The sequence below is a fragment of the Mastomys coucha genome, unplaced genomic scaffold (genome assembly GCF_008632895.1).
Source record: "Mastomys coucha isolate ucsf_1 unplaced genomic scaffold, UCSF_Mcou_1 pScaffold3, whole genome shotgun sequence".
NCBI classification, from domain to species: Eukaryota; Metazoa; Chordata; class Mammalia; order Rodentia; family Muridae; genus Mastomys; species Mastomys coucha.
The window spans coordinates 55,513,789-55,539,375 of NW_022196909.1; the positions used below are offsets into that span (position 1 = coordinate 55,513,789).

A 25,587-nucleotide genomic window follows, 5' to 3' on the forward strand; every position below is an offset into this window, starting at 1 on the left:
ACTTTAACAAACACCAGATTTACTATATCTAATAGTACTGAGAGTGAGAAATAGCCTCATACACATTGTCAGTGGAGAAAATTTCTTGAACAGAACACCAATGTCTCAGGCTCTAAGATCAATAACTAATAAATGGGACCTTATGAAACTGAAAATCTTCTGTAAGTCAAAAGACACTGTCAATAGGACAAAACAGCAACCTACAACTTAGTAAAAGTATCACTCCCCCTATACATGATAGAGGACTAATATTTATTCAATATATATAAAGAACTCAAAAAATAAGACTACGGAAAAAAAAAACAATAACCCAATTTTGAAATGGAGTACAGAGGATGGTTTTGTTGGACATCAATGAGAGGAGAGGTCCTTGGTCCTGTGAAAGCTCAATGCCCCAGTATAGGGGAATGCCAGGGTGGGGTGGCAGAAGTGAGTGGGTGGTGGTTAGGGGAGCACCCTCATAAAAGCAGGTGGAGGGGGAGGGGATAAAGTGGGTTTCCAGAGGGGGAACACAAAAAGGGGTAACATTTGAAATGTGAATAAATAAAATATCCAATAAAAAATCAAAAAATGGGGTACAGGGCTAAACAAAATTCTCAACAAAGAATCTCTTGAAAGGTTCAGAAATAAATAAATGTTCAAAGTCTTTAGTCATCAGGGAATTACAAATCAAAACAACTCTGAGATTCCACTGTACATCAATTAGAATGGCTAAGATCAAAAACTCAAGCAACAGCTCATGCTGGCAAGGATGTGGAGGATTGCAAACTGGTACAACAGCTCTGGAAATCTGGAAATCTGGTGCTTCCTAAGAAATCTAGAAATAGTTCTCCTTAAAACCCATTTATATTGCTCCTAAGAATATACCCAAAAATATTCCTCCATATTACATGTTCCACTACGTTCATAATAGCCAGAAACTAGAAGCAATCAAGGTGTTCCTCAGCTGAAGAATGGATACAGAAAATGTAGTTCCTTTACACAATGGAAAACTATTTAACTATTAAAATGAGGAAATGATGAATTTTGCAGATGGATAGATGGTAACAAGAAAATATCACCATGTGTGAGGTAACCAAGACCCAAAAGCTCATGCATGAAATGTACTCCCTGATACGTGATATTAGTCAAAAAGTACAGAATATTCATCATACAACCCACAGACCATGAAAAGTTTAACAAGAAGGAAGGCCCAAGTGAGCATGCTTCAATTCCACTTAGAAGAGGGAACAAAATAATCACAGGAAGCAGATGGGAGGGAGGGATCTGGATAGGAGAGGGGAGGTGGAGGGGAATGAGGGTGACAAGATCAGGTATGGGGCAGACAGTAAAAAAGCCCAGTGTGCCAGGAGAATGAATGAAAATATGCAATTTCTGAGGGTGGGGTGGGGGAAGTTTCTAGAAAGTCACAGAGACCTAGGATGGGAGAACCACCCAGGACTCAATGGGGGTGACTTTATCTGAAATGTCAAACAGTAGTAAGATGGAATCTGAAGAGACCACCTCCAGTAGATAGACAGCCCCCCAAGTGGAGGGATAGGGTCACTGACCCACCTTCAAAATTTTTGACCCAGAATTGTTCCTGTCTAAAAGAAATGCAGGGGCAAAAATGGAGCAGAGACGGATGGAAAGGCGGTCCCAACTTGGGACCCATCCCGTGTGTGGGCACCAAACCCTGACACTATCATTGATGCTAGGTTGTGCTTACAGACAGGAGTCTCGCATAGCTGTCCTCTGAGAGCCTCTCCCACCAGCTGACTGAGACAGATGCAGATGCTTCATTGGGCTAAGGTCAGGAACCCCTATGGAAAGGTTAAGAGAAGGATGGAAGAAGCTGTAGGGTATTGCAACCCCATAGGAAGACCAACAGTGTCAACTAACCCAGACCTCTGGGATTTCCCAGAGACTATGCCACCAACAAAAGAGTATATACAGGTAGCTCAGAGACCACTGGAACATGTGTAGCAGAGGACTGCCTTGTCTGGCCACAGTGGGAAAGGATGCCCCTAATCCTGTACAGTCTTAATGCCCCAGAGAAGAGAGACATGAGGAAGGCAGGGGGTGAGCATCCTCTCAGAGGTGAAGGGGAGAAAGTTGGGTGAAGAACTCTGGGAAGGGAGCAAAATTTTGGATTTAAATAAATAAAATAATTTTTGAATATAAAAAAAACTGTCTTGAAACAAAGAAAAATAAATATTTGAATAGAAAAAAAAAGCTGAAATCAAGGTTTGTCATTCACATATGCAAGCTAACAGCTTAAACCACTTGGTCTACCATCAAACTTGTGCAATCCTGGAGTGTGAAATTAGCAAAATAAATAACATGAAATCTTAGAGAAATCCACAGCATAAAAGGTCTTTGAATGAACCTGAGCATAGGAAAGGATAATGGAGAGCAAGGACATCATTTCCTAAATGTTGAAGATCTTAGATCTTTCCATTCTGAATTGTGGAATTTCTCCTCTAACAAATTAAAGTTGTCTTGATCTTAAGAGTAAGAACCCTGACATTTGTCCTTCCCTTGGTGGAGCTACATTTGCAACTCTGCTTTGGTTTATATAAGATATTTCATATATCAGATTGCAGGTAAATTGCACACATTTCATTCCGAAGTACATACTTACATAGGACAGTAATGACAAACATAGAAGTATTTCAGGTCTTCTTGATTGGGACAGTAAGCAACTCCACATCCAACTTTGTATGATGAATACCAAATAAGCTACATGTCCATGGGAGATAAATGCATAGACTTTCATTAGAAAATTGTTAAAATACTCAAAATAACTATTAACATGTATAGTACATAAATATGTGGGTGCTACAGTTTATAACATATACCTTACAAAATAATTAACTTTTTTATTCACAGTAGTACATTTTCACTTTTAATATATTTTAAAATACTAAGTATATGAATTCAGTTTTTATACATTTATAATGGCAAGATGTATTGTATGCTTCCCTATCAGTAATTCTTCAGATCCTAGGCATAAAGTCATATATCTTAATGTGTCACTCCAATAATAGAACTATATAGTACCTACTTAGTCTGTCCCCTAGGGAATGGGTCATAAGTTGGTCATTATATCACCTGATAGTTGCAATGTTTATAACTATGGCATCTTCATCTGCTTTACTCACCTGAGTGTAATGGCCGACAGCTGCATTGGGTTTAGCTCCTACACCATAAACAAAATTTTCATTTTCACTATACCAGCTTTGAATTACAGTTGACCAGAGGGTAGGATCACTTGACATATAGAGATTCTCACCACATTTCAAATCTGGGAAGAAATGTATTTATGAGCAAAACTAAAACTTTCATTGGCAAAGTAAATTGACTATCCAAATGCAAAATGCTGTACTTCAGCCATAGGACAATGGTGGATATCTGTTTTTTGAGGTGAGAGCAGGGTGCCTGCTACTTAGATTAACTAATTGATTGATTATTTTGTTAATCAGATGAAAAGACAGTCATCTGACACAACCAACAGGCCTAAACATGCAAATATTTAAATAGATTGTGAAATCCCAATTCATTTTGAAGCCTGCTCTATTTGCATTGCCAAAACTGCAGTCATCTAGATACTAAATTCATGTGTATATGCCTTGCTTTCTCTCATCTTTGTGATGTAGACTTAGTAAAGATAGTGACCAGAACTTGAAGATTTTCTCCTTTCATCTCATTCACTAATTTTCACACACACACACACACACACAAAACCCTAAGGAAAAGTTCGTGTTGCTTTTTTATATGATGAAGGCAGAAAGGCATTTGAGACAGTATTTTAAAGAGACAACTGTAGGCAGAAGATGGAAGATGGTTTTGAAGACTTAATCCTTCTCCTTGGAGAACCAAATGCAGCCAGGGCAAGTGTAATGATAGCTGTCCCTTCCTCATTTAATTTGTGTAAGCTTGAAATGCCATGTCTATGCTGCATACAATAAATATCAAAAATGCTAGCTGCTAACTGTCTTGGCTAGGGTTTCCTTTGCTTTGAAGAGACACCGTGACCAAGGCAGCTCTTATAAAAGACAGCATTTAACTGTGATTGGCTTACAGGTTTAGAGGAATAGACCATTGTCATTATGGTAGGAAGCATGGAAGCATCTAGGCAGACATGTTGCCAGAGGAGCCAAGAGTGCTACATCTTAGTATGTAAGCAGCAGAAGAGAACTGTATCCACACGGGTAGCCAGAAGAGACTGTCTCACACTGGCCAGAGTTGAACATATGGATGAGACCTCAAAGCCCTACCTCCACAAACACATACTTCCTCTAAGAAAATCACACATCTTCCAATAAGGCCACACCTTATAAAATAATAAAATCATAAAATTATATACCAACTAAAACAATGCAGGGATAACTAATTACTTCCACATGCAATATGCTTTCCTACATGTATTATGCTTCAAGATATAATAAGTAAATATCCTGTGTGAGATCTGGGCATGTTTCCTCCCTCATGGTTCTGTACTTTTCCATAAAAGGTGTCCTGTTGTTCTTTAGGTTCTACAACACCAATCTATGTATCTGTCAAATCAACTACATAGAAAACAATATTTGGCACCGCACACCTTTAGTCCCAGAATTGGGAGTCAGAGACAAGAGGATTAGAGCAAGTTAACAGCCAGCCTGTTCTACATAGAAAGTTGTAAAACAGCCAGAGTTACAAAATGACATCCTACTTAAACAAAACCAAGCAAAAAATAAAATAAAATAAATAAAAAACAAAGAAAACAAAAACAAACAAATAAGGAAAAGAAAAAACATCACTGCTTGATATAATTTAAAAATACACATTCTCAAAATATTCAGTCTACATGAATTTCAAGGTGATTTCAAAACATGAAGTACTTTGCAGCAAAATTAAGCAAAAACTGAACACAATTAAATATATATCATAAAATAGATATCAATATGCTGAAAACTGCATAATATCAAAATGAAGGGACAGAAGATTAGATTTGATAAAGCTTGAAAAAAATCTTCTTGAAATATGACATGATTTCAGTGTGTCCTCTGACCTGTAGTTTTTCTTCATAAGTTTATTTTTTTTCTAATTTAAGATTTTTTTTTTTTTTAGAAAAGGATGACCCATGATCTGCTTTGCTTATAAGCTTGTAGAAAACAAATGATACATTGCATGGAACAAATGATACAAATGCACAAAACATTTATAAAACATAAATGATCATGAACCATACAGCTATTATAATTATATATGAATATACATAATAAATGGCTTTTGAAAGATAGCAATAATAACATTTATGTGCATAGTTTTAATGCAATATCCCAGAAAGGACTGTTAGGGTTGAATTTATTAATTTATTCAGCAGCCATATGTCAATACCTACTGGTTTTCCGGTCATCTTGACTACTGTGTTCTAAAGTACACTTATTAGCCCACTTTTGAGCATTTGCTGATGCTTGTATGCTCCATTCCTAAATATCAAAAGAAAAAGAAAACCATAATGATCCCAAACATAATGAAAATATTTAACTTGATTGGTTATAAAAACTATAAAACTTCTGTAAAAGGTTTTGTGATTATCATTGATATTGAGACTAATTAATAAAAATAAATTTATTACTTAGTGGTAAAAACTAAAAGCAAGCCTCTTTTGCTTGTTTTAATTCCAGTGTGTACCAATTTCCACATGAAGAGAAATCTAATAGGGATGTGTATAAGAACAAAATATCTAACTATAAAGCCACATATCTAGGATGAGTGTGAATAATACTAAATGTTGACATGTGTGGAGGATTCTAAGAATATTTTAATATTGTAAGCTGATCTGGGTTATTCCAAAGTCTGTTGATGCCTGTTGTTTTTATGTGGGAAATATGTGCTTGAATAGGCTAAAAGGCTATTAACACTGCCCTAGGAAATGCCTTACATCAAGAAGGCTATAGGATTGAGAATGAAGAGATAGCTTAGTAGCTAAGAGAACCTACTGCTCATTTGGAGACACTCAATATTTGGTTCTCAGCACCCTGGTCAATTGACTCACAGCTGTCTATAACCAAGTCCCATGGGGAATCTGATGTTCCTGGTCTCCACCTATATACTTATAAACATGTGCGTATGTGTCCCCCTCCTCTCCTCTCCTCTCTCTCTCTCTCTCTCTCTCTCTCTCTCTCTCTCTCTCTCTCTCTCTCTCTCTCCTTCATACACACACACATAGATACAGAAAGAGAGAGAGAGAGAGAACTAGAGAGAGAAGGGGATGAGAAAATCTTATTCAAGAAGTAAAATACTGAAAGATATTGGCTTGACACATGCTTAGGAAAGTCAATAGATTAAGTGCTTCCTAAAGCACTTTGGATGCCCAAAGACTTGGCTTCTAATTATAATTTATTAGACCCCAAACCTGACAAGTAATTTAACCATGTTAAAAAGAAAAATAATACAATCTTTCCCAAATAAATTGTAAGTAAAATAGCAAAAAATCAGAACAGGAACATTTTATACCACAATATGAAGCCATTCAACTGCTCCTCCCTCCACATCTATTTCCTCCCTCATAACTGGCTCCTCCCTCCACACTGACTAGCACTGTTTCAAGTCTCTTACAATTTTTAGTATGTTGCTGCCAGTAGGGTTAACTGCTCTCCTCAGTTCATTGTGTTTATTTACAATCTCTCTTTGAACTTGTAGTTGGTTGGTTATCAAAGAAGTAAACTCTGGATCCTGAAGGAAAATGACATTTAACATTTAACATTTTTTTTAAAATTTCTCAGGCATCTAAGAAATTTCAACAAAAATCACTTTAAAATTGTTTCTCACATAATATCACACAGATAGAAAAGGAATTAGCTGCTTGGCAATGCCAATGATTCTAAGTCAACACTTAATTTTAATAGGAATGAGTAGACAGAAGACTTGGAAATGGTAAGTAATTCAATGCAAAATAAAAATTCCTCTGAGGCCACAAATGTTTGATTTTAATTCAACTTTCAGTATTATTATTTTTATTAAATCCTATGCGAGGTGGTATTAGAAGGTATGCTGCACATGACCCAAGAAGAAAGGTAATATCTGAGAGATACAAACCTGTAGACTTACAACAGTGATCTGAAAAACACAATGAATTGGTGCAATATGGTATCAATTTTACGGAAGTAAAAAACTACTTTTTATTGTATTTAAGGCCTACTCCATGAGATGGAATCCATACACAACACTGCTAAAGTGGTTAACCAAAATATTGCTAAATCCACAGATCAAAATGCATTATTCAGACCTTACCAAAGAACTTTCTTCTTGTAGTAGGTGGAATTAACATAGAGCCCTACCACTGGACAATGTGTGGAATGTGTCAGACTTGAGAGTACTCCGTCCTAAAGGAAATGTCTTCATCATCAAAGTCCTGCCTGCCCTCAGGGTTCAGGGATCTATGCAGAAGAATGAGCAAAGTGATGCTAAGAAACAAAGATGATAGATAACTCCAACAAAACAGTGTCTTTCCAGACAGCAGACAAATACACATATCAACTCACAGAGACAATAACAGAACACACAAGAGAGGCACAGGCCATTAGATAAGAATCCCAGTACTAAAACGGGAAACTTGACATGGGATCCCATCCCTAACTGAGAAACTATTTGTAAATGATAACTGCTGGCAAAGAGAAAATCAGTCTTCTTCAATGGAGTGTCAGTAAGTATATTAACCACACTCAAGGCAGGCCCCAAGTCCAGAGGTAGTTGGCCAACACAGGCTCTATCAGTTTGAATGTATTTTGTTTCATTTCGCTGTGTTGTGGACTTTTTGTTTTGGTTTGACTTTTTTTTGTCTTGTTATTTGCTTGTTTTGCTTTCTGTTTTTGGGGTTTTTTTGGGTTTTGGGGTTTTTTTGGTATTTTTTTTTGAGAGAGAGAACATGAATTGGGAGAGTACGGAGGTAGGATAATTTGGTAGTTGGTGGAGGGGAAAATTATAATCAAAAGAAATTGTATGAAAAAAATAAATAAATGAGGTAATATTTTCATAAATTATTCATAGTAGCCCATCTAAGCATAACCATTTACATTTGATCAAGCCACAGTAAGTTGTGGTGAGTAAAGTCAATGGTTCATTGTAGACTTTACCAGGAGCACTGTTATTTGTGATATCTACATTTGGAGACAGAATATTCAAATTCAGTCCAAATTCCTATGTCCCATCCAGCATACTACGCAAAATTATTAGACAGCAAATTTTCCAGAGTTGTTCAATACATACTTTCTAAATGTTTTATATACAATTTGAAGGCAACAAATTGAATGGCATATTCCTCACTTTGCTCAGTTCAGTAATAAATTGGTATAGTGTTTGTATTTTCAGCTTCTCTGGATGAGTAGGTACATATGACAGCTAATTCTAAGATCAGAATGGAACTTTTGATTTTTAGACAAGTTCTAAGCTTATGTTTATACAATGCTGCAATGTTTCATGGGTGTGAGCAAGATTTTGACGTATGCTTAATAGACACATTGCTCACAGTAGGTTTTCTGATACTTTGGAATTGTTACCTCCCCTACAATCCTTAGTTCCCTCAAGACTCTCATGTTCCTGGCCTCATACTTCTGACCACAAAGCACTGCCATTTTTGACTCTCTGTCTGTGTCTACCTCCTGCTTTGTGTTGCTAAGAAGAGAGACTATTAGGTAATGCCTTGAACCAACAGATTTAGCACAGTTGCATATTCCTAAGTTATAATGAATGCACAAGTCAAGTACCAGCAGTGACCCCTGAATTACCAGTCATTCCTATGCTGCTCCCAATATCCTTGAAATGCCACTTAATTAATTTAAAACACAAAAATGTTGGTTTCTTAGGATAAGAAATTATTTTCTTATTATTATGCCATTGTGTTTTGTACATGAAAAATGTTACTTATAGGTGTATTTTTTTACGTTTAGATGAGTATCAATAGAGCTTTGATTGGAGATGTCAGGATGTAAAATATGTATCAACTCTAAAAACCAGGATCTATCCTTACGGAGTTCATATTGCATTAAAAAAATAGAGCTCAGATAGGTGGAGTCTATGAGGATAAGGAAGAGTTCACAAAAGATGATTCTAGGCTGGGACTTTAAAAGATGCTCAATGTCCATTTGATTTCTGAGAAACACATAGGGTTATGTTGAGTGAGGTGATCAGTATGCATTTGATGGTGGTCAAATCCAATGACATTTCACTTTGTAATGACTTCATGAATGAAGGCCAAGAGTTGGATCAGGAAGTGAAAAGAGAATTGTGAAGGCCTAAGAGAGGAAAAAAAACAAACAAGGGAGAAAAGATGGAAAACTGTTATAATAAAGGCCTGGAAGGATAAGAACATTCTCTCCAGTCTAAGAAATTGACTATTTTGATGGACTGACTAAAGCTATGAATGCCAAATGAGGTCTGAACAACTATTTGAGTCTTGAGTTCTAGTTAATGTTGGATGTTAACAGTCAGAGCAGAGTGTGAGAACAGACAACAATGACCATAGCACTTTATATTCACAGGCTTCTAGGCCAGGACGAGAACTCCATGTGTGAGGCCTACACACACTGATAAGGGTGACCAGCCTTGGTTTGGGATCATTAAAACATAAAGGCATAAGAAAGTAGATGGTCTGAAGTCAAGATTTCCACACAGTAACAACATTTTATATGTTAATTCCATGATCATTGATAAACACAATAGAAAAACCTTAGAGTCTGAATTCTTTTCAATTTAGAAATCAGCTTGTTCTACAGGAGATAAATATAATGATAGAGGTGAAGATGCAAAGTTGAGGTTATATATTCTTAAATTTCTGTATCAATCACATGGAAATGGGATGAGATAACACAAGAGGGCAGAAGATCCATAATTAATTAGCTCTTTAAATCCATATAACATGGGACTTTAATTGGAAGTGATCCTACTGAAATATGCAAGAAGTTAATTTCTGCAATATATTTATGTGTAATAAGTTGAGTGATTGCCCCCTAGACATATTTCCATATTATGATTCTAAGAACCAGTAAATATAGTCTTATTGGTTAAGAAAAAAGCTTTAGAGAAGTAATCAACTTGAAGATCGTGACACAAAGTTAGCCAAAGTATCAAAATGGAATCTGAATCTCAGGCCAAGTGATTTTAGGAGATAGAAAGGAGACTGTGTTGGCAAGCAAGAGGAAGTTATGGTGACACAGCCTCCTGACAAAGGAGAACAATTGGAAGAAGTCACCTTAAAGAGGATGGTATGAGTCCCTTCCAAAGCCCCTCCAGAGAAACCTTAATTAGAGACTTCTAGCCTGTACAACCAGAGGAAATTCATGTCTACTGCATCAGCCAGCAAGTCTTTGGTAATTCTTATCACAGTACTCTGAACTTAATTTATTATTTGGCCAATTATACAGAAGTAATGTTATCTCACTTTTTAACAGAATACTTGTGAGGTTTGTTGTTGAACTTCTGCTACATCTTTGGTGCCTGGTAACCTTCTATTTGAAATAATTTTGTCTTTTCAAGTGTCCAGTAGGCACATGTGTCTATTGGTTATCACAGCCATGAGTGATGGAGCAAAGAGCCTTATCTCTATTTCCCTGTGAAGTGCTGTGAGCCACCCAAAGCATTTTTTTCCACCTACTAAGATACTTGGATTCTCCTGTTCTCACAGGAGCCGGGCATTTTTCCAAAACTGGCAGGCTGCTTTGAGAGGATGTTTCCACTTTAGATTTACCTTTCCTTCAGTGAGTGGTGATTGTAGCAGCAGTGCAAAGACAAACAGCGTCACCTGGAACCAAGCCATGGCAGGAAGCTATCAAAACAAACAGACACATCCACTGAAGTCAGCAGTGCAGGGACTCAGAAGGGAGGGAATTGGGTGATCTGAGTTTGCCAAACACCAGAAATGGTGTAAGTAGAATCACAATGACTCCACCATGTCTCTAAAAGGATCATGAATTGAAAACCTCTTTACTTGGCCTTGGACTTGCATATGCAGAGACTCGGGAAATCCTAGCACCTTCCTGCAAACATTCATTTCCCTTTCTTTAGACAAAAGGAATGTGGAAAAAATAGATCATCCATCTGATTGTGTGAGAGAGGGTATGGGGCTGGTGAGATGACTCAGAGGTTAAGGACACTGACTGCTTATAACTATCCATAATGAGAAACAAATTAAAAAAAAAAACCTATGGGCTAGAGCTAGTAAGGCCCAGAGTGAGTGGGATCAAAGCAAGAGGGAAAAGGAAAGGGGGATAAAAGAGAGGGTATGGTTCATTTTTCACTGTATCCCATAGCTCAGTTTCTTATTCTCAATGAGAGCAAGAACTATTTATCTGGACCAGAATTTAGTTAAGATTTCAGAGTTAGGATTATGCAGATTACCAAATATCTTATAAAGGGTTGTTCTATAAAAAAGAAATTAGAAATTATGTTTATTTTTTCTCATCCTTGTATTATTGTCAAAATTCTTGGAATAGACAAGCAAAAATGTAATTAGTGAATTAAAGGCTTTCTCAACTCAATTCTGGCCAAGTCTTGACTTAGTAAAAGGCTGTTTAGGGTTTATTGTATTTTAAATGGCCTTCCTGTTCTTCCCCATATTATTTCTCTTAAATTGGATAATACTATTTGGGTCCTTAGGATAAAACTAAAAGCAGCTCAGTTGAGGAAATATTCATTTTTCCTCTCATTACTCACCAATAATGACTTCAAATCCATTGTACATAGTTAAAAACAACAACAATATCAACAACAACAAAATAGTTTCACTTTTGAAAGAGCATGTCATGATATAGCTGTCTCTTGACAGACTCTGGCAGTGCCCGACTAATACAGAAGTGGATACTCACAGCCATCCATTGGACTGAGCATATGGTCCCCAATGAAAGAGCTAGAGAAAGGACCCAAGGAACTAAAAGGGTTTGCAGCCCCATAGGAGGAACAACAATATGAACTAACCAATACCTCCAGAACTCCCAGGGACTAAACCACCAACCAAAGAGTACACATGGTGGGACTCATGACTCCAGATGATATATATATATATCAGAGAATGGCCTAGTCGGTCATCAATGGGAGGAGAGGCCCTTGGCCTGTGAAGGATATGTTGGTGAGCAGGGGGAAGGCGGAGGAAATAGGTTTTTTTTTTTTTATCAGAGAGGAAAACAAGAAAAGGGATAACATTTGAAATGTAAATAAAGAAAATATCTAATAAATAAAAAAAAGAAAGAGCATGTCATTAATCCAGCTTCATGAAGCCCCTTCATTTTTATTTTATTCCTTCTCATACAATCTCATATATTAAATGCTAAGCATCATTAACAAGTTTTCATTTTCCCAATAAACACAGATCTACTGTGGACATAACAAAATACATGGGAATAAGCTATACTATATTTACATATATAAAAAGTTCAATTACATAAAAGTGATACTATTGTTTCTGTAATAACATTGTAAACAGAGCTTCATTGATATTCACAGAACAATTTTTCACCTTTTTAAGCACAGGTAGATGTACTAAGGATAGCTTTTTACTCTTGGCAATGCCAAAGTGATTGGCAGGATAAAATACTCACATTAGAATGGTAACTTACTGTTGATTTGACAGTTGAAATATCTGCCTTATCTGTGTCAAGAGAGAAGGTGGAGAGAGATGACAAGATTGTACATCACAACTGTTTCTGGACATAATCTGCATCTTGAAGTCAGTTCCAATCAAATCTGCCCTGAAATGGTATTTTTCACACCAACAGGCTCAAATGTCACTACCAGTTGTTAATTATTTGGTTCCTATCTAAACTATTAACATAAGTAGAACAGGCTATCCATTCCTTACCAGATAGGTTCGTAAGCGTATTGCAATCTAGAGTCAAGATTCTAGACAATGTCTTTGGAACCTTGTCTTTTTCTATTAACTACCCAAGACTATTTAATTCCTCAGGAAAAAAAAAAGGACACATCTTACAGCTGAATGCATTCCTGAATCAACTTTTTTATGACTTTTACTCCCTTTCTATAGTTTACTCTTAAGATAGAGTCTTTGGAAACAATCAAGCTCAGGAAATCCACCACAGCCTCGGTGTTGTTTTAGACAAAATGTAAATTTCTATAGTTTTACTTTGAAAATTCAAAGACAAAATTTTGTAAGACTCCTAATACACACAGTATGATGTACATAACCATACATGTCTGATTTTGGTGTTTTTATTATCAATTGCAGCACTTAAATTTGTTTAGCCCTATCAGATATTTCCATAAAACTCTGTGATTTGGTTGAAAGTTAATTTCCAAATTGTTTGAAACATTTATTTTATTCTTCATCGTGCCACAGTGGGGGAAAAAAAGCAGTGTAGTCTAGAAAAGAATCAAGTACTGAAGGTATGGTCTTCCTTAACATCAGGAAAATGAATTAACAGCATCCTCATTCAAAGACACAATCAGTGTGTCTGTGCCATATGATCCACAATTCCAAAGTCCAGTAGTCACACCTTCCACTCCCATGCTGTTGCTAAACCAAACTGTCCTTATCTTTGTTGAGTCAAAGGAAGGACACGTTTGCTGAAAATATGTTCAAGGAAAAAATATCTTACACATTCCCTCACTTTCTATCTTATTCTTAATACTTACATTCGTACTTAAGTGAGAAATTGGCCATCATTCTATCCTTACTACATATAAATGAAACAATACCTTGTCCTTTCTTCTGATGTTTTAAGATCAAGAGGACATGCTTCTTCTAAAGTGTGAGGGCCATGATGTTTGCTTTCCTTGTCCTGGAAGATAGAAAAATGTTTAAACAACAATGTAAAGAGAGCCTTATATTGTCTACACTTTCTCACAAACTTCAAACCTGCTCACTAATGGTCTCCGAATTCTTCACTCTTTGATGTCACTACAATCTGCTTTGTAGCACTGACTGTGTTTCAGCACTTCAGTCACACTAAAAAGTCTGCTTCTTGACAAATTCAGAAATCGCTGCTTGGCTGCCACCCTAAAAAACTGCAGCATGTATTGAAGTATCCTCTTTGATACAGCACTTCAAGCTTCACATGTTTCAAAAGCTGTTGTCTTTAACTCCAACAATGTTGACTACATGAGTTGGTGTTTGGTCAATATAATTTCGCATTTTCTATTTTGGAAGTCAAATGTCAGGAAGTTCGGAAGAGCTAATGACCCTAGATTTAATTGATGCAGTCCTGTAAGTGCACACCCACCCAATAAAAGACTGATATTTTTCATTTGACTGCAGAAAAGTCAGACTTTGAAATGGCTTCAAGCCTTCTCCGTGACTCAATAGAAATCATACACACAGGATAATTTCTTTTTTAAGGGCAAGGGAAAATCTCTAGTGGTTTCTAGCTAGGAAAAGTGAACTAACAGTTGTTCTGGGATCGGCTAACGGCTCCTAACTTCACAAATCTTTCTCTGCACTAGCTTCACTCATTTACTCCACCCTGGTCACATCCAGTCTCCCAGTCCGCCCTAATATTTACCCAGATTCCACAGCACAGGTCTTCATGCTGTCAGGAAGGAGCCAGAGAGGGCTCTTGCTGCCCCTCCCCTCTGCTGGCGATGATAACCGCCTCCTGCCGCCACGTGGGGGCGGTGTCACGAGGCTTTATTCTGTCAAAGTAAATGTTCCTCTGCATAGAATCTCTCCACCCCTCCCTCAACCACCAATGTGTAGGATGCCACAGAAAAGTTCTTGTATATTTATCCATGTAAAATATGAAGATATAGCTTGTTTTCGCCGTTTGTGGGGGCTGGGGGAGTCAATGTCTGTTTACCCAGCAGAGAACTAAGAAGAGAGGAAAGGAGTCTGAAAGTTCAGGGAGGTGGACCGAGAAGCAAGCGCTTCCTTTCCAGAATGTCCAAGTGAATGAGCTTCAGAATTTAAATGGAAAGTCTTACTTAAAGTCTTTCTTAAATTTTCAGACTCGTGGCAGTGTAATGCCAATAATACATCCAGTCCCAAAGAGTTAGCATTCTGGGTTTTTTTTTTTTGTTTACAAACTCTTCCTAGTTATCTTTGTTTCACAGAAGTTTGGTGGTCAGAAAATTTAAGAAAGATAGCTGGGTCAGCTTCTTAATACGTGAATTTCCTGACCAAAGGTATCTATACTCAGGATGAACAGCTAGCTTTCCTTCATTAACGGACACTATGTGGTCCTCACAGCTGGACTATAAATGATAGATTTAGTGGATAAAAAGAGGGAGGGTTAGTTCATTGCTGAAAGGAAGAGTTAGATTGAAGATCTCCAATTAAGTTCCCTCACCCATAGATGAATTTTGTCGTCTAGGTCACTATGATAGTTACGTATAATATAGTAGTGATAAAAGTCTAATCATAATGCAAGATGAAGGCAGCTTATTTCACGCACTATCATAATCACCCAGACCACTTCACAAATCCATAATCATCCCTGCGCACAGTTAGGCACAGAAACCTTTTATGTCTTCTTTGTTGGCCAGTGTCTTTACAACTGCTCATGGTATACAGGTTTCCCTCTGCTGTTTGATTACTAGAGGTTTTTAATATGTGAGACCCAACAAAAGGCTTCTTTCACATATAACCAAAGATTCTAAATTTGTGATCTGGTGATATAATAAATATGTTCGTATTGTGTTGCCTTCCAAGTGTGGCTCCATTTTCTTTCTTCCCTCACTATGGCTTTAATGTTATCAAACTTCAACTGAACCCATACTACAAAGCAGATGCTGTGATGTATTAGGAAGTCACGAGAACAAACAAAATGTGATGTCTGCCCTCACAGCCGTGGTTTTCTATACTATAGTTTTACTATACTTTAGTTTAGTTTAGTTTAGTTGTACTATAGTTCTCTGTACTAGTGGTTTTCAATACTACAGTTTAACTGTAACGATAGTACCACATGCTGTGGTGACCCCCAACCATAAAATTGTTTCATTGCTACTTTATAACTTTAATTTTGTTACTCTTATGAATCATAATGTAAGTATCTGATACGCAGGACATCTGATATGTGACCATTGTAAAATAGTCATTCAAGAACACCCGAGAAGTCACAACCAACAGGTTGAGAGCTACTGCCTCAAAGTCTTTGTATATTCTAAGGTATGAACATGTTATTAATTATTAATAGTATTGTAAAATGTGTTTTAAAGAGAGGCAACAGACCTTAGAAACATAGAAATTACAGCTAACTGTCTATAAATTACAAGGATGGGTTCCCAAGGGAAGTATAGAAATGACTCAAGTCTGTTTAAGAGACAAAGATCTGGGGACTGGAGAGATGGCTCAGTGGGTAAGAGCACCAACTGCTCTTCCTAAAGGTCCTGAGTTCAAATCCCAGCAACCACAACCACCCATAATGAAATCTGATGCCCTCTTCTGGTATGTCTGAAGACAGCTACAGTGTACTTATTTATAATAATAAATAAATCTTTTAAAAAAAGAGAGAGACAAATATCTGTTACTGACCTGGAAAGTAAAGAGCTTTACCTGAAAGAAATCCATAAGACACAGGAATGTGAATGTTTCCTTGCATCTGAACTTTAGAATGTGATGGCAGAAACCAAGTTTAAAAGACTGCAAAAAGATATCCATGCCTTGCTGAAGGCCTTTACTATAATAAGTTCTTAATAAGTAACAAATAAAAGACTTTAAGATTGTATTATTGAGTCTGTGATTTTTATGGGATTTCTGTGTGTGAGAATGGGTGTCTCTGTATCTATGCATCTTTCTTGTGGTTTTGTTTGGCTCTTTTTTCTGATTGTTTTGTTTGTTTGTTTTTCATATTATGTTTTTCTTTTGCTTCTGTTTTTCTTTTCCTTTTCTCTCTCCCTCCATCACTACTCTTTGTCTTTTTTCCTTGTACCTGGTACTAGGCCAATCTCTTCTCTACTAAATCCCTGCTCCTCAAAGCTCCTTTTCATCTGCCAGATAACCTCTGGCAAGAAAAGTGAGTCATAGACCAATGACTCTGTGTTGAAACATTCAGCTGGTTTGCTTAATGCAGTATACTATACTGATTTTTTTAATAACTAACTGGTATGTTCAAATTAATTATCCAACCTGTGCCAAAAAAGGTAAATGAAGTTGTGTCTATAATAATATATAATTTTAATAACTTGGAATGTGTTCATTAGCATGTTCTTTCCTGCCTGTAGGCACTGTACAGAGAGGCATGGAGAGAACCTCTCTTTTCAACTGCAGTCATTTCTAAATCAGGACACAAGATTTTAAGCTGTTCATCTGAGGCCTCAAAGCGTCTAACTAGATGGATCAGTTAATCATAGTGGAATGTTATGTGCTGATCCTTAAAGCTGGAAATTGAAGTCAAAACAAGCAAAGTCAAATACCACTGCATTGAGAAGTTGAATTAGATCAGAACAAAATAAAGAGATACATTTCGTCAAACTTGAGCCACAATGAATGAAAGACTTCTTTACCCATAATAATAATCCAGTGACAGTGGGGAAGAGTCTCCTTAGAAAAGCTAGCAGCATCCTGCTATGTTAATACATACCTGGCATCCCAGATCTTGGCAGGTAAAGGCCTAGAGTTCAAAGCCTGGGCTGCCTAATGAGACACAAGTGATCAAAGAGAAACACAAGCATAAATAGGAATTGTTAAGTTGTTTATACTTGGAAACATGTTGCTTATCTTCTTTTCCCTATGTGCAAAAGTGTGAAAAAAAAAGGACTTATTGGATTCAGAATAATGTTTAAGAGCACAAATTGAAAGGCATTTAGATTCTTATTTACCATGAAACTATTTTTAATTTGTGTTAGTTCCTTGTGAGTTCATGCAGTGTAGTTTGATCATATTCACCCCCTCCTCCAACTGATTCTAGATTGATACCCAGCCTTCTGGATCCACTGAACTCAAGATATGACCACTGGTATAACAGCGACATGAGCATCATGAAAGTAACCAAGTATTTTCTAATTGAATTTAAATTCCGTTTCACAAGATGAAACGCATACTTGATCTCGTAATTCTGACTTATAAAAGCCACTGAGTTCAATGTTAGATCCTCTAATCCCTGGCAGTCTCCATAAAATAAGAAGTGCTGCATTGAGTCTTGGAATCTCTTCAAATGTATCACGAGAGACAACTACTCATGTATATTTCTGTAGGTACCTGGGAAGTTCTCAGAAATGATATGGGTAAATAGCAAGTCAAAGAATGGTGCAGATGCCGGGCAGTGGTGGTACAGGCCTTTAATCCCAGCACTTGGAAGGCAGAGGCAGGTGGATTTCTGAATTGGAGGCCAACCTGGTCTACAGAGTGAGTTCCTGGACAGCCAGGGCTATACAGAGAAACCCTGTCTCAAAAAAACAAAAAACAATAACAACAACAACAAATGTTGCAGGGAAGATGATGTTGCATCAGAGCATCAGCCACGAACTACAGACATGATGTCCTTTCTGAGGAAGAGGTAGGATCTTTTGGAAGGATATGGAAAAAACTTACACAATCAATGCGCAAAAACAGAAAACTAAAGCATGCAATGTTATGTCACTGCAACATTTGCATAGAGACCCCTTACATTCTGCAAACTGGGGGTCAAAGAATTCAACTGACCAAGACAGAATCCAAGTGAATGAAGAATAGGCAATGTGAATCACAGCCTGGAAGCAAATTTAAAATTTCTTCAAAGTAGTCTTGGCTGTGAATAATTAAATATGACAAATGTAAGACTAATAATTCAAGTGACTGTATCTAGTATATAGTCAAGACTTGAATTACACCAGTATTGTGGTGTTTGCTAGAAATAATTTTGACTTTATAGAGTAATGTTATTTCCAACTATTAGAAGAAAAGTCCATGAATATAAACTAGGAGTTATCCAAGTTCACTTATCACATGATAAGTTGGGTTGAAGTTGGACTGTACTGTCTGGGTGCGAGGGCTACCATTCTCAACCCTGATCTATACTGAACAGTCCAAAGGAGCCTTTCCTGCAGGCTTGGATGCATAAAGTTTCAGAATGGGACTTTTATCCATTGACTCGTAATCTTCCCATAAAAATCTACAGTGACATATAAAGTTATTTGCTATTTGTGGGGGATTTTTGTGTGTTTGTACATGTGAGAACTTTCATGCCATGAATTTAACCAGATCCAAAAATCTATGAATCTCTACAAAATTCAGTTAGCCATTCTGAAGCTTCACGTTGGATTTTATGCATTTACTATCAAATGTACATTTTATATGTTTAAATTTCACCGGGTGTGGGGGGTGGGGGACTCCATGACAGTTAAAACGAGACAAACAATTAGCTTTCTATCCTCTGTCATAATTGAAGGGTTCGTCATTCTCATCCAGTCTTCCTTTATTGGCTAATCGTTGCCCTCTCCTCTCCTTTCTACAAGTTACACTGGCCACATGTGTATTTGTTTGTACACATTGTCTCAGATGTTCACATGGAGATTTTTCTGAGGTTGTACAGACTCACTTAATAATATACATTCTATACTTATCTCTTTCCCCTGAAAAATTGGCTATTTCACTTTTTAGAGTTGAATAGTATTCCATTTTGTTCATATACCAGTTTCATTATGTATTCATCACTAGATCTGTTTCCCTTGATATAGTGAATAAAACAGTAACATTTATGGCTTTTTTTATTTGTCTGAGAAAGCCTATCGGGCACATCAAGCTGGTTTGAACTCAGTAGGTAGCTGAGGATAACGACGAACTTTTGATCTCCCTGCCTTGGCTTCCATTTGCTGGGATTACAGGGTAATGATATGGAGTAAGGCTTAATCATTCTACTTACTCGTGTCTTCTGTGTATGATAGTCAAGTCCTGTATCAACTGATCTAATGTCCCTATCCCATTTGGCAGCTTTCTACTAAAATATTGATACATAGTGCTCATGCACATTAAGATATAATTTTACCATCTTTAAAAATGAAAAGGTAAGTCTGTACTTCTAAACTGTATGGCTAATTTATTAACACATAAAGCCTTGCATGGGTGATATAGCACAATGAGAAAGTGACTGCTACCATGACCTCTGGGCTTGATTCATACACACATGCAATGCCATATGTCATAATATAGGCCTGTGACCTGAGTTACTGAAGAGGCTGAGGCAGGATGATCAGTGCTTATGAATCAAGATCAGACTGGGAAAAAATAGTAAAATTCATGGGTGTAGAAAATGCTGTAGATTTATATTTTCAAACAAGGCATATGCATGTGAAAACATATTGGTATGTAAGTATATAACAGGAGACCAGAAATATGAATATCAAACTATTGCCACACATAATTATTGGGGTTCCTATGATATAATACCTTAAATACTTGATAGAAAAATATGAAATTCAATTATCCAGAAGGAAAAAAACTGAACAGTTTTAAAATGAGAATGATTTGCCTCTGAAGTTAGGTACTGGAGTCATCGAGCTGGCATTGAACCACAGGAAGACTTCAGCAGCCCCACGACTTTACACAACTGCTTTAATGACTAGCAAAAGCAAAGAGCCTGGCAAGCATCAGCTGATGTGGCTGTTAACAACGTCACCTAAACCATTCCGAAGCCTGGGCTCTGCAAACTGAGACACATTGAGAAATGTGGTTTTTAAAATGAAACTAAATTTTAGAAGGAACAAAAGCAACGACCTGATGTTTTCCAGGAAGCCCTTCAGTTCCACCCTTATCTTTGAAAAGCAGCTTGCACAAGGCCACCTCTGCAGTCCATGACTTCCCTTCCACATTAGCTGAGTACTCCCATGAGCCAACGGCCAGGCTTCTAATCAGATGGGTATCTCTGGAAGCCAGAAGCAAGTGTCTGTGCCTGCCCTCCATCTCCATCACCTTCTCGTTCTCTAGTTCTTCTTCCCCCTTTAAACTTTAGTTTAACTTAGGATAGTGAATATTCTTGGTATGTTATTATTCAAGAATGAATTTGTTGAGACATAACTCTTTCTGAGAAAGGTTGGGAAACAAAACTTCTTTCTACTTTAAGTAAATGTCAGCAGGACCGTGAAAATGTTATGATGTTGATTCTGGTGTCATGTGGTTAAAAAGGCACTTTTCCTCAGGGACACCCAAACCAAACACCCATAAACCTATACTAATTGTGAGCAAATATAACTGGGGGTGGGGGACGCATCCTACAGAAGGTCTCTGATTTTACTCTTTACATATATAAGGGTGATCAAAGGCAAGCAGAGACTGAAGAACTGTCTTCATGAGAGGAGCCTCAGAGGTCTCTGTGAGTTTGTGGTCCTCCTAATCTGATCACATGCCCCTGGACAGCACCACACATGCAGAACCTAAACCACAAAAAAAAAAGAAGGTGGATGGGGTGATGAAGTAAAAGAAGATCAAGGGGGAATTTAATTAGGGATGGGAGGAAGGTTAATACAATTAATACAGTTTCCACCAATTGAGAAAAAAAAGTAATTCTCTGATTTTCCTAAAGCCACATATCAGGTGAAGGCTAGCCTTTACCTAGCTGGGATCCTGGCTACTTAATTTAAGATGCTTGGCAGCTTTACCTCACTAAAAAAGATCAGAAGAGAACTAGCCTGTGTTTCAGAAGATGTGGCACTGAAGAATACTCCAGGCCTCCAGCTTGCTCTCTTTACAACTTCAGAGAGAGACTTATGGAAAAGGCAGCGAGTGTTTCCTTACCCACACGGTCCTCTTTGCCTGTAGCCAGATTTCAGGTCCTTCCAAGCATCCTGATTTGAGCTTAATGGTCAGTTTTGCTCCAGGCATGGAAATAGTGATGACAAGCCTTGTTGTTGGAACAGTGACAGAGTCTACAACATCCAAGTTATTACTAAGATACTACAGTATTTTATTTATGATTTATTAAATTATGGGTCATACAGCAGTATATGCACATACTGTATAAACATATATACATACACATATACAGAAATGTTTAATTAATTAAAGTTAGGCTACCCCTCCTCCCTCACTCACACCATTTGGACTGCTCCTAATCCCTTCTTCTTCAATTCTTTCCCAGTTCAGCTCTTCTTAATAATACTGATCATTTTTATACTGTTAAGGACAGTATTGATATTAGGCATGCAATATGAAAAAGAGACAGAATCTTGTCCCCAGAAGCTAACAGTTCAGTTTGATGTTTGTTGGTTGGTTGGTTGCTTGTTTTTCCAGTACCTTTTTTTTTTAAGTTCTTTATTTTAAAAAAAAATCATAAAATAAATAAATAAATAAATAAAAATTAAGAAATAAAAATAAATAAATAAAATTTAAAAATTAAAATAAAAATTAAAAAAATCATACAATATATTTTTATTACATTTCCCTCCCACAACTCCTCTTAGATTCTCCCTACCTTCCTATCCTCTCCCAACTCAATGTTCTCTCTCATCTATCACTACTGTTCTGTATTTCTTTATCTTTCCTCTTTTTCTCCAAAAGTAAAGAAAAAAAGGAAATGAAAATCAAAAAAACAAATAAGTAAAATAAAAATACCAAAACAAAAACAGAACAAAAAGCTCATAAAAATAGAAACCACCATGGAGTCTGATTCTTGTTGGCCAGCTATTTCTGTGGCTGAGGTCTGCCCTGGAGTGTGATTGATATACTTACTAACAAACCATTGGGGGAAAATCTGATTTTTCCCTTTCACAGACGTTTCAGTTGGAGGTATCTGCATGGTTAGGTGTGAGCTTTGTGCTTAGTTCTCAATGCTGGGATGTTTGCGCATTTTGAACCTGTGAAGGTCTTACACAAGTTGTCTCCTGTGTAAGTTCTGTGAGTTCCCATTTCCATCAGACCTGTTTTATATGGATGCTGCTGTCTCTTGAAGTCATCCACCACCTCCAGTTCTTACAAACTTTATGTCCTCTCTTGTCCAGAGATCCCTGAGCTTTGAAGGAAGATATTTGATGCAGATATCCTATTTAGCACTGAATGAAAGATTGTGGAGCCAAGCAAGTGCATTACCAAGTGAGCCATCTTCTGGCATCCCAAACCATGCTTTGGAACAAAACAAAACAAAACAAAACAAAAACAGTTGGCAGGTTGCAGACTATCAACGATTTATCAGACATTTGCATTTTCCTCCATATTTTGCATAGAAAATTTTGAAACTGGATTAAGAGACCAAATTTATTTAACTGTTATCTTTATATTCTTAAAACACAAATATATTCTACTAGGAGAAATATCTCAGGTCAGGAAAAAAGTCTCCCATTCACATAGTAGTTTGGGACTACATATCAATTCATTGATAACATTTGTCAAGATAATAAATCAGCTATTTCTTGGATTAAACTCATTCTCTTCTACTATAAGGTGAAAATATACATTCTCATATATTTTTTGCATCTTACATATTGACATTTGTGTAAATTAGTATGTGGTGGTTCGAATGAGAATGGCCCACAGTGGGCCCTTATCTAAATGTTTGGTCGTCCTCAGTTAGTGAAATTGTTTGGGAAGGATTAGGAGATGTGGCCTTGTTGTTATAAGCCTTGTTGAAGGAGGCATGTCACTGGGGTGGGCTTTGAGATTGGAAAAGTCTCAATGCATCTCTCTCTGCCTACATTTTAGGATGTAAAACTGTTGGCTACTGTTCCATTGTCATACCTGTCTGCTCCCTACAAACTCCCAATTAAATGCTTTATTTTATAAGGTTTACCTTGGTCATGATGTCCCTTCACAGCATTAGAACAGTGGTTCAGACACAGTGTAAGTGTTTAAAAAGATTACCTGGCAAAGCTGGTTCTTAATATGCTATATAGTCCTTGTAGCCAACAAGATAACAACCAGCATCCTCAACATCGTATGCACGGCCCCTGATGACACAGACAATCAAGAATACATATTTATTTCCAGCCACCCCATTCTTCCCTTTCAATATCACTATTTTCCAAGTTTGCTTAACAAATTGCCATACCCTAAATATACTGTGTTTTTCTAAGATGTATCCTGTTCCATCTATATTTTAGAGAAGCCCATTAAGTTTCCATACCAATTCAACTTTACAAGCTAGTGCTCTTAGCTTAAGATAAAGTATATTAAAATAAAGTTATGTTTTGGTAGAATATATATTCTATAAATACTTTAATAAACCATATTCATAATACCATTAAATATAACAGTAGCATGTACACTCTTTAATTTTTTATTTTATGTTTTATAGGGCACAGTATGTAAACTCAATGCCTGCACAGTTGTTAAATATAATACATATTAGTCCAATAGAATCCCTAAGTATTTCCAATTCTGTTCATCATTCACTTACTATGCTGAGAATTTTGAACTCTTCTGATTATCTTAAATATATAATGTAACTATTCTTTTATGCCTTATTTGTTTTCATATAACTCCTTGCTTATATTTCTACTTTCTCAAGTAAATTCTCAATTATTTCAAGGAAACTGGCAAGCCCATTATATATGTTGTTCAAATCTGCATCTTTTATAGAGCCTAGCCTTTTATAGAGCGTAAACACTGAAAAAGTGTTTATTGAATCTAAACACATATACAGCATATCTTTTGGTTTCCCACATTCTACATTGTACATTAGCCTCTGTCAATCTATATAGTATATTCCTCAACATTCAAAATAATTACATTACAGAATTTACCATTTCCACTGGGCGGGGAGTTTGAACTCCCTGGGGTGCTCTGAACTCTGCTGGTGCAACCTAATTCCACACACAGAGCAGTCCTCTGCTCTTATCAACACTACACAGCCTGGAAAGCTCTCATTGCAACTCTGTCCTTTGCCATAGTCATGAGGTTCAAATTCCCTCTAATGGCCATAAGCCTGGAAGTTGTTATGATCATTTTATTTGGATTATTTGTTGACTATGAGACACCACAGAATGCTTCCCAGAACAATGCTTCCCAGCAGAATGCATCCCAGCAGGGTAACACCTCAACTGCTGCAAAAAAGGATCAATTTTTTCAGCTATATCCCTGTGAGTAAGCAATTTACTTCTTATACTCCTTTGGCTTCTTCAAGGTCTTTCTGTACATATGTAAATATGATAGTATTTATTATTACATTTTTGAGATGCTGATAGAATTGTCTGGTATTTATTAATGTCATGAGTATTATATGTTCCCATTAGGACAGTCTTGTCTTCTGTCTATAGTGAAAGTGTTTAAACAGAATCTGTGTGTATTCAAATAACAGAATAATAAGCTCAAAATTAACATAATTTATGTTGTTTTTACTTCATTGCATTCTTAACACTGACTGACTATCTTTGTTTTCTGGGGTTTCTTTACTCTTTCTGTAAGAAATAAAGGTGTTGGTCACCATCCTCAAATAAAGGACCCAAAGGCAAACGCTGTATGCTAAAGATAAAGGTAAAGTGGAGTGAAGAAAGGGGAGCCAGAATTTCATCTTGGATCCTGAGTAGATAAATACTTTTAAGTAACAAGAATGCAGTATAAAAATTTATTCAGAGATAAAACAATTGCACCTTCATTATAGTGAGACACCACTGTCTACTACACATGGGAGCAAGAAGATTCAAGACAGTATAAAAAACAAGCTGTCAAAAATATTCTCTACGCTTAATGCTATTAAAATAAAATTATATAAAAACCTTTAAAAGCTAATAACTCATGACTCAATTAGATTTAAGAAAAGATATTTAGGCTGATGA

General features: G+C 36.7%; 2 protein-coding genes across 3 annotated transcripts in view; one reads left to right on the forward strand and one right to left on the reverse strand.

The window, feature by feature from the left end:
- The window catches only part of Crisp2 (cysteine rich secretory protein 2), a 30,003-nt gene extending 15,399 nt beyond the window's left edge, over positions 1-14,604 (reverse strand). The window contains exons 1-8 of one of the 2 annotated variants that reach the window (XM_031348149.1): positions 14,475-14,604; positions 13,672-13,754; positions 12,576-12,607; positions 10,712-10,789; positions 6,586-6,702; positions 5,366-5,453; positions 3,144-3,286; positions 2,624-2,721 (exon numbers count right to left, since the gene is read on the reverse strand). In XM_031348149.1, the coding sequence (XP_031204009.1) occupies positions 2,624-2,721; positions 3,144-3,286; positions 5,366-5,453; positions 6,586-6,702; positions 10,712-10,780 (515 nt within the window). In that variant the 5' untranslated portion in view covers positions 10,781-10,789; positions 12,576-12,607; positions 13,672-13,754; positions 14,475-14,604. Of the gene's footprint in view, positions 1-2,623; positions 2,722-3,143; positions 3,287-5,365; positions 5,454-6,585; positions 6,703-10,711; positions 10,790-12,557; positions 12,608-13,671; positions 13,755-14,474 lie in introns of both variants that reach the window. The other variant, XM_031348148.1, reaches the window with a different exon arrangement.
- A 10,040-nt stretch (positions 14,605-24,644) lies between these two features.
- The window catches only part of Rhag (Rh associated glycoprotein), a 35,461-nt gene continuing 34,518 nt past the window's right edge, over positions 24,645-25,587 (forward strand). Inside the window, exon 1 of the mRNA XM_031347850.1 lies at positions 24,645-24,891. Coding sequence (XP_031203710.1) covers positions 24,705-24,891 — 187 coding nt within the window. The 5' untranslated portion in view covers positions 24,645-24,704. The remainder of the gene's footprint in view (positions 24,892-25,587) is intronic.